Below are 17671 nucleotides of genomic sequence, written 5' to 3'. Positions count from 1 at the left end.
TGGTGCCTACCATGCATGCACCGCCTTGTAAGCCACCAATGATGGGGGATAAACAGTTTTCCTGCAACAGTAAGTTCTTTCTCCACGCTTAGCACACCTGCAGCAAATCACAATCTTGAGCAGCGTGTACATGAGGCTCATTGACGCCGCTTAGACCCCCTTCCTAGTTCTGATTGGTTGTTTCTGATCTAGCAGCTTATTTCTGCAGATTGCATCAGGAGGAGGTGAAGGAGTGTGATTTACTCAAATTATCTCTCATACTGTCATAACTTAGTCTTAAGAAATATGTAGAATAAATATTTGACATACTGCAGCTTTAACCAACACATTTCCGCAATTTTATTTCAGTGAAAATTATATACAGAACCACCATTCTCACCTTGCCCATGAAGTTCTTCCTGTAGATCTTGGCAGTGCTGTTTGTCTCCAGCTTAACGTGGGAGGCTGGACAGGTAGGSTKATCGGCCTCTGGYGGCTCTTTGGGCTCATGATTGGTTCCTTCAATCCAGTAGCCTCCAAACTGGGGCAGCAGGATGAGGGGAAAAGGGCTTCTGCGACCCAGAACCTGAGGACGATGGAAAAAAAAAAAAAGATAACACAGCTCTTTTGAGGTTTCAAGTTGAATTATTTAATCAAAAACCATGGACTCATGTATAGAAGGTAAACTATATGCAGTCATAGATAAGACTAGAAATGTACCTCATGAACACTMGGATAAGGAATGTAGTCCTCTTCTGTCTGTAGGAAGAAAAACAAACCACATAAGATGTGGTACCTATTTTACACAAGAACAAAGTAGATGCTGTGGTACAATATTCAATATATTCTATATATTCTACCTACTTTTGTTCCAAAAACTAGATGACAAAAGTCTTCAGTCTGTTTTTTTTTTCGAAGGACAATTTTGTATACAAAAAGATTTCATAATTCATTGTATTAATTGTTTCTGTTTTGTTTTTTCCTTTTTAAAATTTAAAACGTGTTCCGGTTCCCGTGTTACATGTTCATTAGGATTTAAAGTTTATTGACCTTGGAGAATGTGTTCTTGGATTATTATGCCATTACTAGTATATTATTTATGTTTATTGCAATAATGTCTGGGGGAATTTATTGTCCAACAACATTTGTTTTTGTAACAGGCCGAGGTTCTCCAAAGCCTCGTGCATTATGTGATGTCATCRTAGGCATGTCATTTTTGGGAGACTCCCTCTCACATAACATCTTATGGTAAAATCATAAAATSTGCTACGACATGTTGCTCTGTACGTTTCAAACCAAATCTAATATGAATTATTTTATTTTACATTAAAGTCCAGCTAAAAACTAATCTAATCTACAAAATTTGTCCTACTGATGTTAGCTTTGAGATTCTCTTTTGATCTTGGGAGGGATTTGGTCGAAGTTTGAATCCTGTATTTTGTAACCTCTAGTGACAGGGTGCTAAAACCTTTTCATGTGAGAAAAGGCCAAGAGCCTCTCAGGGAGAAAAGTAAGATAATATTTCAGCYGAGTGTGTGCACTAGAGGTTTAATTTCTTTTACTTTGCAGGTAATGCATGAAGTGCTAAGACCATTTTCTCTCCCTTTGGCTTGTGGAGATTGCGCTCACTTTGTGTGGTATTAATTTAATTGGACTCTACAAACATTGACATGCTGCAGTTTCTCTTCATGCAGTGTTTCCCCTTCTCAAAAGAAGATTTTCACACAGTCCTACCAAAGCAGAAATACTCGATTTAAAGCTGTAGCCTGTATGCAGGCAAAACTGTCACCATTTAGCACTTCACAAAGAAAAAGTGAAAGTCACAGTTTCTTACACAATATCTAACCTTTCTTGTTGTACTATCACAAACATTGTGACTGAGAGAAGTAGAAGACGAAGCAGGAGTTTTAAGCTCCGCCTTTGATGAGGATTCCATAATTAGCCGAAGTCGACAACATTGGGGCTCAAAACTGCTTATGATGCAAATTTAGCATATTTTATGAGTCTTGTGTTGTCCTCAATGTAGTTTCACAATACTGGACAGAATTTGATCTCAACAAGCAGGCAAAGCAAAATCATAACCTAGTTTGACAAACACATTAAATATCTAGTTTGGTCTTGGATGTTGTAGCTGCTATAAGCTCTCTAGAACTAATTCAGACAAATRTGACTCCTAYRGAGCATAATATGTAATAACAATATACACAATAAAAAATAGACTACATAGTTTCTTCAAAAACTGATCTAAGTTTATATTCAAAGAGCAAAACATGGATGTTGTGTATGTATTTCTTCCAACTTCATTCTTGCCTATTCTACAGGGCCAATCCTCACCACAGCCTATTTGTGTCAGATTGTGGATGAGAAAAGAGCAACTCAAGCTTCCAGTCGTGTTTCAGAATACCTGCCAAGAAACTCTAAGCTGTCCCAGGGTCAGGGTCAATTGTAATACGATGTTCATACATGACAAGTGATCATAAGCTGAATTTAATAATTGCAGCTTTGTTGTGTTTTCCTTTGCTGTTCAGCTAAATTTACCAGAACCAGAACTAGAAAGTTTTTTTTTTTTTAATTCTAAATCCCCTTTTAGCCAAATCCACCATRAGTTACTGAACATTTGGTATTTCTGACGTGACCCCGGACCTCTTGCTGAGTCCGGACTTCAGCAAGGACTCCATCAGCCAGTCTAGATAATAAGACAGCAGAAAATTTTGCTGCCCCTGCCGCTCCTTARCTCATAACTCAGTCGGAGAGCGCCCTAAAGCCTGCCTGACAGCTGATAAGGAAAGGTTTTATAACACTGCCATTTCTGATGCTTTACCAGACTGTGCACTACGAGGAGATTTGTGAATTTGTGACTCACTTTGAGGGGAGGAGGGAAGGGGCATCTTTGCTCATCCATTCTGTACCCCTGTTGAGAGAAAGGAGAAAAAAAAGAGAATGTAGTGATGGAAAAGGTCCAATATCTCTGAAAGGCGTTCACAGAGCTGTACTCGCACGCACGCACGCACGCACGCACGCACGCATGCACACACAAATGATGAGGGTACAACCGATTCTCAGCAGCAAATAAATTTGTGTGGCAGTGTTCTTTATGATCATTGTTACAATAGCTGATGTTCAAAGATGCATGGTCAAAAGCCAGATGTGTTAAAGAAAGAGGAAGTGAAAAAGAGTGACAACTTACAAGCTATAATGAGTAAAAAAAGATAAGTAGGGGATGTTCATGAGAACAGCCGTAATGCAGATACCATTATCTGTACTTTTTTACAATGATTCCATCAATATCACACTCTGCTGAGTTTATAAGTGCTGACAGTTTCCAGTGTGCACAGAAAGATAAATGATGGATGAAATGAGCTCTGTAGCCATTTTTTTTTTTTTGGTTTCTGTTGAATAGCCTCCAGCAGGGTTTGAAATGTACCAAATTTAGCAAGGATGTGTACACAGCAAAGTTAGAAATGTATCAAATTCACAGAATGTATCAAATTCAGCAGATTTGTATCATACATAGTGTGTGAATGAGTGGAAATGACTTCATGTAGAAATATCTTTTAGTGTTCCAGTGAAGTGCTATATATAAGTCTGACATAATTTCCTTTCATATTTGGACTATTGAAAGTAAAAAAGCTGAAATATGAACATATTTTTTATTTAAAAAAAAAACAAAAACTTTTGATCATTTGTGAAAGCAAATTAAGGTGATCAAAAATAAGATTTAAAATACTGTAGCCAGCTTCAAAGAAACGCAAGTCATTCTTAATTGATGCACTACATACCCAACAAAATACAACTATTTTAGTCTCTGCTAGATTACTAAAAGTCTAAAAAATGTTGACCTAAACAGACTAGATAGTCACAGCTGAAAGAAAACAGGTGAATTATGCAAGACCATAGCTCAAAGGAAAGCCACATGAATGCCTGTGAAGTCAAATATGATGTTTGATCAAACACCAACTGTAGCTCTCCCTTCAATATCAAATATATTTCAGACAMGTCTGYGTTGCTGCTGCACTGACAAGACAAACTAGATGCRTAAGAATGCACCTCAGCAAAATGAAAATTGTTACATTTCACACATCTGATGACACAGACAAAACTACCCGTCTGTGAAGTGAAAACACAAAGGAGGCTCTGTTGAGCACATTCAGAAGCAGAAGGTTTCTGTAGACAGCCTGAAGCTGCCGATATAACAGACAGATGCAAGGACAAATACATACAAGAGCTGAACTCGCTGGGCTGCAGGGCAAAGTAATGTAGGGGAAAGCGAAAGAAAAAAAGGGGGTCAGAAAACTGAATTAGCAGGAAAAATATGTCTAACGTGAGTGAAATTCTTACTTTGCCATTTGATTAAAGCTTGTGAGAMGGGAAGCAGACAGTTTAATAGGTGAGCCAGGAGACCTGTTACTGTACCTGCATCCGCTCGATCATGGCAAACAGGTCTGAGGTCTGGGGGAGAGATGACACCACAAAGGCACATGGGTTTTACATTCTGTAGAGACGTTACCATACCTTCCAGACCCGTCTTACATTTCTCTGCTTAATGAATAGCCTGATCGTACATTTCCAACAGATGAAGAATGGAAAGTTTCATCACCTCAAATTAMATTTTTGCTCTGTCTGCACTCCCTGCCCCACTTGACACAGCTCTCTACATTCACTGCCAGCATAACCCTTGAAATTGCTCCTTTACGCTTTAAGACAAACACGCTGTAAACAAGCACCTCTCGGGGAGGGAGAATGAGCCTCAAAGCACCGGGGTGCTTCGCTGTGTCGCAAAAGCCCACTGCTCCTCCGACTGTTTGCAACTGCCAAATTAGCAAATTAGCTGCTGCACATCCTGGTTCTGCCATGTGAAGCACAAAGTCACATTAATGTGTGACTGAGACACACTCYGTGCTACTTAGCATGTAGCAAACAGAAAGGAAGCAAAAATTACCTGACACTGAAAGTTAAGCTTATTTTCAGTCATGACAWAATTCGTATTTAAGCCAACATGTGTCCACTTSGAGAGCTGATTCTACTCATAAGATGGAAATATTTCCATCCAGCCAAAGAGTTTTAATTACACCTCAACCCCTCACTGTTACCGATCTTACATGTTTTGCTCAGTGTTTTGTCCAATTAGCTGAAGCACTGGTGGAGGCTGGAGTCAAAGMAAATACCCTGAGGCATGAACCTTTCATCTGCAGAGTCCACATTAAAGGCTTGTAGCAGTTCCAACCTGTGCAGAAGGAGCATTGCAAAGAGCACTCGCAGTAAAGGCTGCACTGTCAGTTCACCATGTAACACAACTGGACTGCAGTGGCAAGCTGACGTTTCCACATGACAGCTTAAATTTACTGAGGGGAGCTGCAGGCCCTCCAAAACACATATGCACACGGAGGCATTGGGGAGAACATCCATCTTTTTACATGAACATGTACTGAAATGTACTCTTCTGACTCATGCACGCACCTGTCACCGCCTGCAACCAGGAATGCATCCGCTCATCCGATTCTGACCTCATAAAGCCAAAGGTGCAGCCTCAAACTATTGTTGCATGTAAAAATAAACACCACCATATGATGTTCAGGGAGACCCTGCTTCCCGCATGACAAACACAGGTATCAACAAATATTCTCTTTCGCTCTGTCAAGATTATTAGTAAACTCCTCTGACTCCACAGTAAAGTGATTAGAGTTGGTCTCTCTCATAGATGGYAAACCAAACATGCAGCAACTCTGAAGTTAAATGTCCCTCAGAAATGTGCATAATGTGTTATAGGTTTCCATCAGAGCAGTCCATGTACAAATGCAAACAAATTAAACGAAGAGTCTTTTATTAGCCAAAAATACAAGATAAACCAATCTACTACTTCATTTTTGTCTGAGGAAAAAAAAAGTGAAACTGAAATCAATTTTGAAAGTTACGATATCTACAGAGAAAAGAGTCTAAATCTTACAAGCAAATGTTTACATTACTCACATCGCTGAGGCATCGTCTCTTGAGAAAAGGTTTACTATAGGGACTGTTCTTTAGTCCCTCCAATACGGCAACCTTTCCTATCCTGAGCTCAGTCATCATTCCACAAGTACAGATGCAGGCGAGCTGACAAGAGTGCGGGTGTTAATGTCACAGTCAGCCAAATGGAAAAAAGGCAAGATTGACAGTGACACTTGACACCGACGCTCTATCAGCAAGTAAACTTGGAGAGAAAACTTGATCGCTGTCCATCAGAAACCAKGCATAAATGTTTGCGTCAAGAGCTTGTGCTGTAATGTGAGAATATTATTTCTCCTTCCTTCCTCTTTTCAAATAACCCCCGGTGCCACCGCCCTCCCGGTGAAACAGACACACAGCTGTTCTTTAGGAAGTAGGACAGARGAGGAACAATGTTGCTCYCCTCCCTGTCTTCTCTGCAAATATCGTTKTTTTTTTTTTCATGCAATCTCCCACACAAACTTACATGTAAACTGAAGGAAACTTCTTAGTTCTCTTTTTCTTATATTACAAGATGTGACTTATTCTGTTCCTCTTTTCTTTCATTTCAGATTTCTCAAGCCATCTCATTTGGACATTTTTTTGTTCTGAAAAAATGCCAGTGTGGGTATTTCTGAAACACGACTAAAGAGATGAAGAAAAAAAACAAAACATTGAACACTATTGTACAGCATGGCATGTTTTATAAGTTGTTGAGATGACGAATACATCAAGTACTTGTACAATCCTGGTAGGGATTCAAATCCTATATAGTTGAAGTACAACTTTCAATTTCTTGCAAGCCATTAGAAAATTTAAAAAATGTTCATTCATAACATTTTTCTATAACTTAAAATTAATAGTGTAAGATAACAGACAAGTTGAAGTTCARGCACATTTAGACTGAAATTCCTCAGTTAATTTTTTAATGTGTTATAAACATAAAATGCTGAAATGAATCTTACCATCTTACTGGTTTTCTTTTCAAACAAAACTTCTCCACTCCTACTGCTAAAATAACACATAACACAACATATTTCAAGAAGAGTTATTCATGCTATAGATATCATTGTTTGCTTCATTTATTTCCTCTATTATGTCCTTTCTGATTTAAAAACATGAACAGCTGGATGTCATCCTAACCCCCACTGGTCCCGCAGGTAAAACACCATTATCTGCAAAGTATTTTTAAAAATGTGCTTTAAAGTCTCTGAGTTGAAACATTTATCTATTTGTGTGGATATGATGTTTTTTGCTCCTGTAACTTTTTAATGTTCATCATCCACCCACATTTCTATGATATAAGGACATAATAAAAGTATCTTATTTTCTCTTTATACTGGCTTTGGTGTTATATCTCCCCATCTGGCCATTTCTTTCTAGAATTACTACCATCTCACTCTTGCTACAGCTCTAAAATAAACATCTAATTTGCAGAATATTATGTCTTAAGTGCCATTCTGCTGTTTTTAAGTAATGTTGGGAGTCTGACAAGTTGRGTTTACGTGTTAATTATCCAGGGTGTCCTCTCTAAGCCTTCAGTGGGCTGCCTATTTTACTGACAGACACACCAACCAACACAGCTTTATGCCAAACGTCTGTTTACAATCAATATTTGTAAAACGGGATGKGTCAAAACTCTCCACAGTAGCAGAGCCATGATTGTTTGCATTTTTGCTCTTTCCAAACGGCAAATTTTGTACTTTTTYGTTAAGGAAGGTGAATGTTTAGACTTTTCTCCCATGTCATGTAGCAATCATACCCTTCTTTCTGTCTGTGTGGCAACAGGTGATGAAAGGAWGCTTACATCATGTTGCAAATGACTGAATAAATCCTGCAGTGTCTCTGGCTAAGAAAATACAAAGCTTAGAGGCTTGGAGATCATGACTTTAATATTTGAAGCTGTGTATACAAGACACTATATTTCAGAGCATGATGATCTTTACCACAGGCACAACAGCTGTGACTATCATTTGCACGTAGTCAAGACTGAGTCTGACACAARAGCATGAGGAAGTGGGAGACGGACAAGGAAATACAATATGAAACACACAAGAGAAGAAATAAGACAGGGTTCTTTGAAAGTACGGCACTTTCTGTGAAAATCTTTCCATCAGACATTTCTCAAACATCCAATATCAACACTGACCTACTTCTAAAAAAAGAAGATTGAGATCTTTTTAAGATGGCTTCTTCCCATACTGGATGGACCTAACCAAGATGATAATCATTTTTTCAGTTTGCAAAATAAGAAACAAAATTGTGTATTTTTCCATACAGCAGAAATGATGGGAAGTTTCTATAAAACTCATTGTAGTGGGAAAAAAAAAAGAAAGCAACTAACAACATGAAACTTTTAAGCGGAGTTTTTTAGCAAACAGGTTAGCTGAAAGTCACACTCAAATCCTCACGGAAACATTTACGGACAAAAACTGAACACTAATTGCATACTTATTTAAGCACAGCTGTTACAAGGAGGCAAAAGAGTGGGAGACACTAATTACTGTTCAGATTCACAGAGTGGACTCTGGCATTGTGTTTCACTTGAAAGCATACTGATTGTTGGACTSTACTGCTGAGAACAACACTTGAGTTGGAGCTGCTGGGAAAAACAATCTCCAAGCTGTTGGTGCAATCCTACTTTTTGATGTGATCCAACGAAGCGAAATGTGCTGGAAAATACAAAAACTGACAAAAAGCAAGTGAGGAGAATCGCGATCGACATGGCTCAACTTTGGGACCTGAAGGCTTTCTGTCTGGTAAGCTGCTCAAATGTTTGTCTAAAGAGCCTATAATAAAGAGTTAATAGATGTTCTGAAYGCCTCCTTGCCACCTTGWAAGCCCAAGGAGTTAATGTATGCACATATATTTTAGTTTAAGTTGATTACCAGCTTTTATGATGTCAGCATCTGCATGCTGGCCAAAGAAAGAGACACAAAGTGCAACAGAGAGTGACCCACTGTTTCTGGGTGATCAAATGGCTCAATGATTGACTGAGTAAGTGAAAGTTCTGCACATGCTGCATCTGTTCGAATGCCTATAGAAGTTATTAATATCCACGACTAGACCTTCAGTCTGCAAGCTGAGCACTAAAGCTTTGACTCCAGTAGGTTTTCACAGCCAGATCTCTATTTTAAATTCTACTCATCAATGAGATGTTACYAAATCAATCTTCCTCCACCTCTCTTTCCCTCAAATGAAATTGTGTGGGTTACAAAGGCAAACTTCTGTGTAAAATAGAAAAATGAACTTCAAAGACCATCATTCAATTGGCTTAGAAGCCTCAGTTTCGGCCAGAAAAATCCATTTATTTGGCTGGCAGAACAGACTGCCCTAACCTCGCTGTGGCCACTGTGGTCTGGGGAACAACCACTGGAGTTACAGCAGTAGGAGTTTGCACAAATGAGCCTCTTCAACTAATAAACACCTGAGGGAAGATTGCTGAATGTCACAGATAAGTACTCTGTATGCCGAAGCAGGACAGTTCCTTCCAAAATGGCAAGAACCGTGAGTTTAGATCATAGAAGAGCGTTCGATTCCCCATCACACATCAGAGCATTCAGTATAAGGTGGCTGTCCAAGAAATTACTGAAGTAATTGTGACAAAGTATTTTGTGAAAATGATTCATTTTTAAAATAAGAATGATGCTGGATAACAAGCAGTGTAGATCTTTTCATGTGTGAAATGTACAACAATGACAGACTACTGCACAGATCGAATTATAAACTGTTTGTCATGTCCAGTTTGTTCAAAATAAGGAGGGCACTGTGTCTTCTAAGGTTATCTTTCTGAAGAATGCACAGAAGTAGGTCTCAGCGTGTTAAATATTTGTCCTGTTCTTTATTTTTAAGTTTTTTAAGTTTTAAGTTAGATGAAATCCCAGTCTATTTCTCCCTAAAGTCATCCAGTATTTTTATCCAAGTACCAGTTGGCATCACTAGAAGCAAATATTGTATTTTTTCTCACGAGCTGTAAAGTCGAGTAGGATGTTGCTCAGATTTAAATTAGAAAAAAATTAAAGGATGCAAAGAAATGTAAAGACACAGTTTKCATACATTTATATCAGACACAGATAGCATAATTTAGCAATTTTGGAATGTATCAAACTGCATATTCATGGGTTACATGATRGACTGAGCACACAACCAACAACTTCAGTCAACTGTAAAATAATTGGGTACACATTCATGATATTGTTGTGGATTTTATCAAATCCAGACAAGGCAGACAATTCTAAATGTTGAAGATACATACAGAAACGGCATTAATGGTAAATTTTGTCCAAGTTCAAACTGTCTATTTCAGGGAYCTTAAACTCCGAACCTCAATGGTCAGCGTCTTGCAAATTTTAGATGCATCCCTGATCCGATGCTCCTGGATCTAAAAGCTGCAGGATTCTGCCGTTTGATACCCAAGGTCTAGCTGTGCAGGAAAGTCAAACAATTTGACTTTATACAGTAGCTCTATATTCATATCAATTGGTGCAATGAAACCATATTGGTAGAAGTAAAACAGCTGGACAGCTGGTAAAGTTACTTAGGTTTGAAAGCTTCACCTTGACTACTGTAAACATTCTTGCCATTGTGAAGTTCAARTTTCGTCTCATCTGATCACAAAACCTGTTGGCTTTGCTTTGGCCATCTGCAAATTCCAGTAAATTAGTGTTAATGYTAGTTATTTTAAGCCAGTGCAAAGTGAATTTCAAGTGAGAGATGGAAATAATGGGATGTCTCTATTGGTATGTCTCTATTGGTATGTTTGAGGTAGGAAAAACTGCAGCACATCTATATTTGTCCCATGAGCCAGTGACAGAGGGCACAGACTTTTCTGTCAGGCGCCACACCAGCCTGCCAATGAGAGTTACTGCATCACTGATACTGATGCACTGGGGGCATCGGAGGCCTTTCACCTGGGGCCAACACTTGAAGGATATGATGAGCCAAAAACATGGAGGAAAGCAGTGGGGAATCAAAATGCACAGATGGAAAGAGTGCAAAGCAGGCTAATAATGCAACTATTGCTTTTGAGACTGGAGTTATTTGGGTTAACAAAAACATTTTATGACTCGTGCAAATATTTTGACTCATCACTCATTCAAAATGTCATTGTCAGAATTTTTATTAATTTTTCAAAATGCACATTTACACTTTAAACATTTCAGAGGTTGAAAAATATTAGTCAGGTGTAAGCAGTGGATTTATACAGCACAAAATTATTCACATGTGGTTTCCAGAGACACTCCATCTGAGATTACTAACTTGAAATAAAGGTTAGTCAGGTCAGTCCAGCACAGYCATGGTCATTAAAACAGGTATTTCAAAATTTGGCAACAGGGGAAGGTTCCAACTCCTGTTTCAAAGTGACATTAGCATCTCCATTGTCAGCAGAGGGAAGTAAGAAGCGCTGTAAAGTTTCCTGGTAGATTTCTGTGACTTGAAACAGCAGGATTAATATCCATCGACTCTGAAAGCTTTGCAGTTGACATCAAACAACTTGGGTTCTGYGCCTCTCCACTCTTTCTGTATGTATGTATTTTTATTTCATCTGAAAAGAAGACTTTGGACTTCTGAGAAAAAGTTCACTCTTTTTTTCCCTCCTTATTAGTTTAAGTAAGATTCTTCTGATGCTGTCTGCGGCTCATGAAAGGCTTAACTCAGGGAATGAGGCTGCCATAAGCCCATAAAATATCTATGTGGTGACTCTTGAGGCCCTAACTTGGAAAAATACACTACAAAAGATGACTCAATCTCATTTTTGAATGAACTATTTTTCTGGTGCTTGTGAATCTTTATCCATCACATTTTTCCCTCCATTAAACATTCTATTAATACATGTAAATTAAAAGGCCCCTGTGAACAACCAACTTCTTTAATACTGACATTTAGTGGCTCACCTTCATTGTGGAAGGCATCAATGACAAGTCTAATACTCAGTCTCCTCATGATTTTGAAGGTAATTATACGACCAAAACAAAAACATTTAGCGAGTAAAACTCTTGGYCTTATGTCTAGTTTCCTGAGAAGTTTGGTGTTTTTATTAGCTGTGAGCCACCATGGAAGTTCCTAAAATTAAAATAAATATATCACTATGTTTTGAATGCAATTACAGATGGAATCAATGATATTCTATTTCATATTGAAATGTGCCTGTTTAAAAGCCGGTTTGAAGTTTTGCAAAATTTTGTTCAGCACTTCCGCTTAAGTCTGTTATGTAACACTGTCTTCATGCACAGCCGTTTATTCAGAAATAGTTCCTCTCTGATGGACTTAACTCTTTGCATTTCGGCCAATCAGAGCATGCCGTAACTACTGAGAGCCAATCAGCTTAGCTGCTGTCAAACTTGAAAGCTGTCCACTGCTGTCAGCTGTCACTGCCATGTCAGAATGATGCAGGCAGCTCCACCTTGTCCATCTCTGTTGTCATCAGAGCCAGCTGTCCTTTCACAAGGCAACAGGGTTCACGCACCCTGCTTCACATTTTATCCGTCTTCAACCTGATGCATCTCTGACTCATCCAGCAAAATGATGAGTTAAAGCACTCAAATGTCAGCTTTAGAGTTCTTGTTTCTTAGTGGCTTAATGCGACTAGGCAAGATGTTCCAGGGATGAGGAATGTAAAGAAAAGATAACGGAGAGTTAAAGACGCGTGTTACCTTTACTGACGAGAAACGAGGAAACAGAGGGTGGGACTGTGGCAGTACGGGATTTATTTCATCAGATATTCGGGAAATCCTTCCATCTTGTTTCCTGTGAGTCAGAGAGGATCGAGGGGCGGGGATGAGAAAAGGGACAGAGACATTACTGAAAAGTTTTWTTTATGCAATAAGAGCGTGGGGAAGACAGACAATGAAACCCAAATGAGTCATGACACCTAATGTAGTCCTTCCGAAGTCTCTRAATAGAGCCGGTGTTGTGCCACAATACTTCTTTCCTCAAAGCTGTCGCAAAACATCATTCCTGTTTTACATAGTTTTTGCCTTTGCTGCATTTTGACCTAAGTTTTTTTTTTGTTTCTTTATCGAACAAAAATGTACAGAACAGACAGGTTTTGCAATAAAGAACAGTACATCAAAAGCRATTACAAGATATAATGCATAAAGAGTCCATTGTGAAAAAAATAATAATCAGAGGATAMATTTWAACAAGATAAGTAGAAATATACATTTTGAGGAAATGAAATGCAGTAATACAAAATATGTGAATCTAGGAGAAAATATACAAACAAACAAAGCAAATAAATGACWAAAAKAAAAAAACTAAGTTTGGTAAAGTATTCTTTGTAATTTGAAAGAAACATATTGCTCTTTTATTATTAATCAATTTGAGGAATTAAATCTGAGATTTCAGTTCTGACAAAAAATTTGTAATATTAGGTATCAAGTTTGCAAACTTTTGTTTGGAATGGATAAAAATTGCATATATGATGATAAAATTACACATATTTTCAGAGTTACTGTAAAAGCAGATATAACCTTCAGTCACAATGTGCATTCAGTTTCATTTGAAGAAAAAATGAGATTCAAGGTCACTCCAAAGTTTTGGGGAGATGTTCACAACTTAGAAATCAAATGTGACGTCCTGACCGGAGGTTAAGAATAAATGTTGTGAAACGGCTGCAATAGAGAGGAATGCGATAAAGTGCAGACACCAGGAAGAACAGAGAAAATTGGTAGAAGAAAGGACCCTCAGCTCTCCTCTCCTCTCCTCACCTGCAGCTCTCTCCACTTTCCCTCTGCTCTCTCAGCACATACTCTGCTCCGTTTGATTGGACTGAATTACCAGTGTGACTAGGATTCTGGTCGCATTACACGACTTCACGCTTCGTCTCACACAACAGTCAGTCACTGGAGGTGGCAGCCCTTCTGTGCTGCATCCTGTTCACAAACCTGCAGCAGCGGGCACCTCTAAACAAAAGTATAACGATAYAATCTGATTTCTTGGTGAGAATGGAGTGAGAATTGAGGGGGGGGTAGAAGTGTGCTCTCACCATCACATATTTCYCTCACTGTGCCATTTTGGTTGAAACCATTGCAGTTCAAAGGCAGCAAAGCTGAAATAAGATCCATTACACACAATCTCTTTTCTGCAACACAGTCCATTAATAGATATCAGACATCCCTCCATTACACTTGAGGAGGATCTATAAGTCTGAGTAAACAGAGCTCCACTCCCCTGACATCAGACCGCTGGACTGGACTGAGGTTAGAAAATCTATTACGAACAAAGCTCTTTGTTACCCTTAATCTCTGCTGAATGACTGAAAACAGTTAGACTGCTAGACTCTCAAAACAAACATTTAAAGTTTGTCCTTTGCTTCTCATATTACCATGTATCACAGTGGGAAAAAAAAGTCAAACACCACATACCGACACTGACTACACATTGTGTTGTGTACAACAGCAGTTGTAAAAAGGAATAAAGGCAACAGATCTGACTTGACTTGATCTTTTACAACKTTCTAATGGGAAGACTCATTTATCTACATAGTGTCTGTCAGRCAGCCTTCCTTCCCATATATATCTGCTTAAATCTTAATTGATTTATGAATTTAAGCCTTTGCTGTTGAAAATTGAAACTAATTCAGTGAATTAGGCCTCACTGTCTGTCTTGGTCACAACGGCATTTTCTGGGATTCAATATCTGAATCTTTTGTAGACTGTATGACATTCTGTGATTGTAGTTCAAGACTTTAGTCTGATTCGTTTTCCAATTGTTCTCTGATCTGTGTTTGCTGTCAGTGTACAGATTAGAAATGTGAGGACTGGGATTAGTTAAATGCGGAGCTGTTTCTGTTTCTATAAATGTTTAAGGGTTGATGTTTCTGATTGTTACAACTAACTTAGTTGCCAAACCATTGCGTAATCTGTAACATGTAACAGCATAAAGAAGATGCATATTTTGTTAGTTTGTTACCGTATGCATATAAAATCTTTTAAATAGGCATACCCATGTGGACAGAATAGAAAAGAAAAAAACAGAAAAATCCTTTTTTGTTCATTGGTGTACCAGCAGCCAAGTGAAATAAATGGGAGGGAGCAGATTCACTCAAATACAAAAAATACATGTTGAGAATATGAGACTGTAAAATAAGTGCATGTGTACCACATAATGCTAAAGCAGTATTTGAAAGTGTTAACCAGTTTGTAACAAATATTCTTAAATCACCACATAGAAGTTCAAAGCAGATAGCCAGAAATTTKAATTTGTTGAGACATACGGCCAAACATGTGAGTATAAGAAAAATTAAAGAGTACACTATAATTTTGAAAAGTGTGTTTGAAACAACACTACATGTGCAAAGAAATCTTCATATATCTGTTCCATTTGTAGATGTTTGATGCGATAATAGTTCTTAAATTGCATCCACTTTGAGTGAATGTAGTTTATATCATAAAAGTGGAAACCAAGCAGGGACTAAGTTCTATGCACACTGTTTCAGGAAGTATGATAAATAATAATAATAATAATAATAATAATAATAATAATAATAATAATAATAATAATAATAATAATAATAATAATAATAATAAAAGGAAAAAAAAACAATAACGATCGTGAGCTACATTTAGAGAATCATAGAGAGCAAAAGACATGCAATCAAATACCATCACCTCCACAAATCCTGCACTGATGGTTTTATGTGAAAAAAGGGCTTTTCTCAATTATCTGCCTCTCTGGAGGCAGAGAAGTTCACTGGTGTGGGAGATTAACTATTACCATGAAAATGATGTGGATAAGAGCATAAAAAAGACAGATGCAGTTAATAGAAGGTGTAGACSCCAGTACCACTTATTTAGCTGAGTTAAAGAATACGAGTCGCCCTGTCCATTGCCAAGCTGCTTGCTCATTATCTAAGGTGAAAAGTGTTTTTGCCAATTACACTTAACTTATTCTTTGCTGACTTGAGCATTAAGAGTAAAATCAGCGCTAAAACCTACAAAACAAGTTTTTTTTCTGCCAAATGAAAAGGATGTTCTATTCTAACTAATAAAGCACAGAGAATTCTCCGCTGACTGGTCTGAGTGCATCATTYCTACCAATAGAGTTTGTTTTACTTCTACATTTATCTTCCAATCAGACAGCTGTTTTTTTCTATTCTACACACACGATTTGAAGCTTTTTTTCTCYTCAGTTTTTTTTCCTCTTTTTACAGATGCAGTTGTGTTAATGTGTTTGTTTCCTAGCAACATGATGAATCAATGAGAAATAATCCCAAAATCACAAATTGCAGCAAGACTGCTTGCATGGAATTAGAAAGAAAACCAGAGCCATTATACAACTCGTGAGTCATGTTAAAGGTAAATTAGATCTTTGGGATAACAATTTCTTTTATATTAATAAATAGGGTGAAAAATTAATGATTTTAATTCTAACTACAATTTGCACTCTGATCGAAAATGGAGCTTTATGCAAGATGAGCCAAGAATATTACAACATATGAACTATTTTCCTATTCAGTGCCTCACCAAAGTATTCACATTCATTTAACTTTTCACATTTTGGTAAGTTTCAACTATAAACTTCAGTATTTCATTGGGATTTTAGGAGAGTTACCCTMTACAGCAGTGGTTCAGAGCTGCCAGTTGCTATTAATAATTTGACAAAAAAAAGTGCAGAAGAAAAACTTAAAAAAAATATACACCTATTTTTTCTTCTATTTTCTTGCATAAAATTAATGACAAAAATATCAGTAATATTTATGATTTTTTTCTCATCATTAAGTTGGAAAGTAAGTGGGTTTTTTGTTTAAATTATCTCTTACAAACATCAACATCTCACAGAAGAAAATGTATCAATCCTCTTTTTGTAAATATTTTTGTTTTTCTTAGTTTTAAAACAAACCTAAAGACAGAAACAAAATGGTGGTTGTTTAAAAGCAACCATACATTTTCTACTATAGATATTCAATAAAAAAAAAGTTTAAGTTGTCTTTTCACAAAAGGTTACGCAACATTTATGRCTCTTTATTTATTAATTAAATGTTTTATGCAGGAACCTAATAATTAAAATTTATTTAGCTGGACTGAGGGCAAAAATGGCTCCAGAGCAACCRTGGACCTCTTGGTTACTTCTCTGTCTACCACTGTCTAGTCACTTCAAGAAGATTTCTCTRCTGTTTTCAGAAAGCCCAAACCTTTGCATATTGGTTAGTTAGTTAAACTAATCAGACCACATCATTTGTTCTATGGTGATAAAACCCAGTGCAGAATAAAAGAGCAAATTCTACAGACTAAATCAAAGCTAAATTTACAGTGCCAGAGACCTAGARGCATTTTACKTTGATAGCTTTTYATTTACAAYGTTTTCTTCAAGTAATCTCCTGATTTTCTGCTCATTCGTGGTGGCTAGAATGTTTCTCAAATGGACACAAGGCTGTCTGAAACTAAATCCACCAATTAATCCTGTGTTTACCAGCAGCAGTCTCTGTGGAGTGTGTGGCYCATRAAGTCTGAGAAGAATTTCTGCAATCCAATCATGTTGAAGGCCAGGTTGTACCTCTAAATACCAACATGTTTCAGTAAAATGGATTTAAACTTTTCAGGATGAGAAAATGTGTCTGCWGAGTACGCAAAAGATAAGAGTAAATAGAAACAGATGAYAGGTCAACAACATAGCTTGCTACCCAAGTAAATTTTCTTTGAGGGCATGCGGTACATCAAACCTTTGGACTGAAGACTAAATAAAACCTTTGATATCCATAGACAAACTGTCATGTATTGAATAAAGCTCA

At 37.5% G+C, this 17671-nt stretch overlaps 1 protein-coding gene across 1 annotated transcript in view; it reads right to left on the bottom strand.

Moving 5' to 3' along the window:
- rap1gapb (RAP1 GTPase activating protein b) overlaps positions 1-17671 on the bottom strand; it is a 103169-nt gene that overhangs the window by 23141 nt on the left and 62357 nt on the right. Inside the window, exons 3-7 of the mRNA XM_017304878.1 lie at positions 12594-12687; positions 4393-4428; positions 2843-2890; positions 700-738; positions 380-565 (exon numbers count right to left, since the gene is read on the bottom strand). Coding sequence (XP_017160367.1) covers positions 380-565; positions 700-738; positions 2843-2890; positions 4393-4410 — 291 coding nt within the window. The 5' untranslated portion in view covers positions 4411-4428; positions 12594-12687. The remainder of the gene's footprint in view (positions 1-379; positions 566-699; positions 739-2842; positions 2891-4392; positions 4429-12593; positions 12688-17671) is intronic.

The sequence above is a fragment of the Poecilia reticulata genome, linkage group LG5 (genome assembly GCF_000633615.1).
Source record: "Poecilia reticulata strain Guanapo linkage group LG5, Guppy_female_1.0+MT, whole genome shotgun sequence".
Classification (NCBI taxonomy): Eukaryota; Metazoa; Chordata; class Actinopteri; order Cyprinodontiformes; family Poeciliidae; genus Poecilia; species Poecilia reticulata.
Note: the sequence above shows the minus strand (reverse complement) of the source record. Positions and strands in the feature narration are given on the sequence as shown.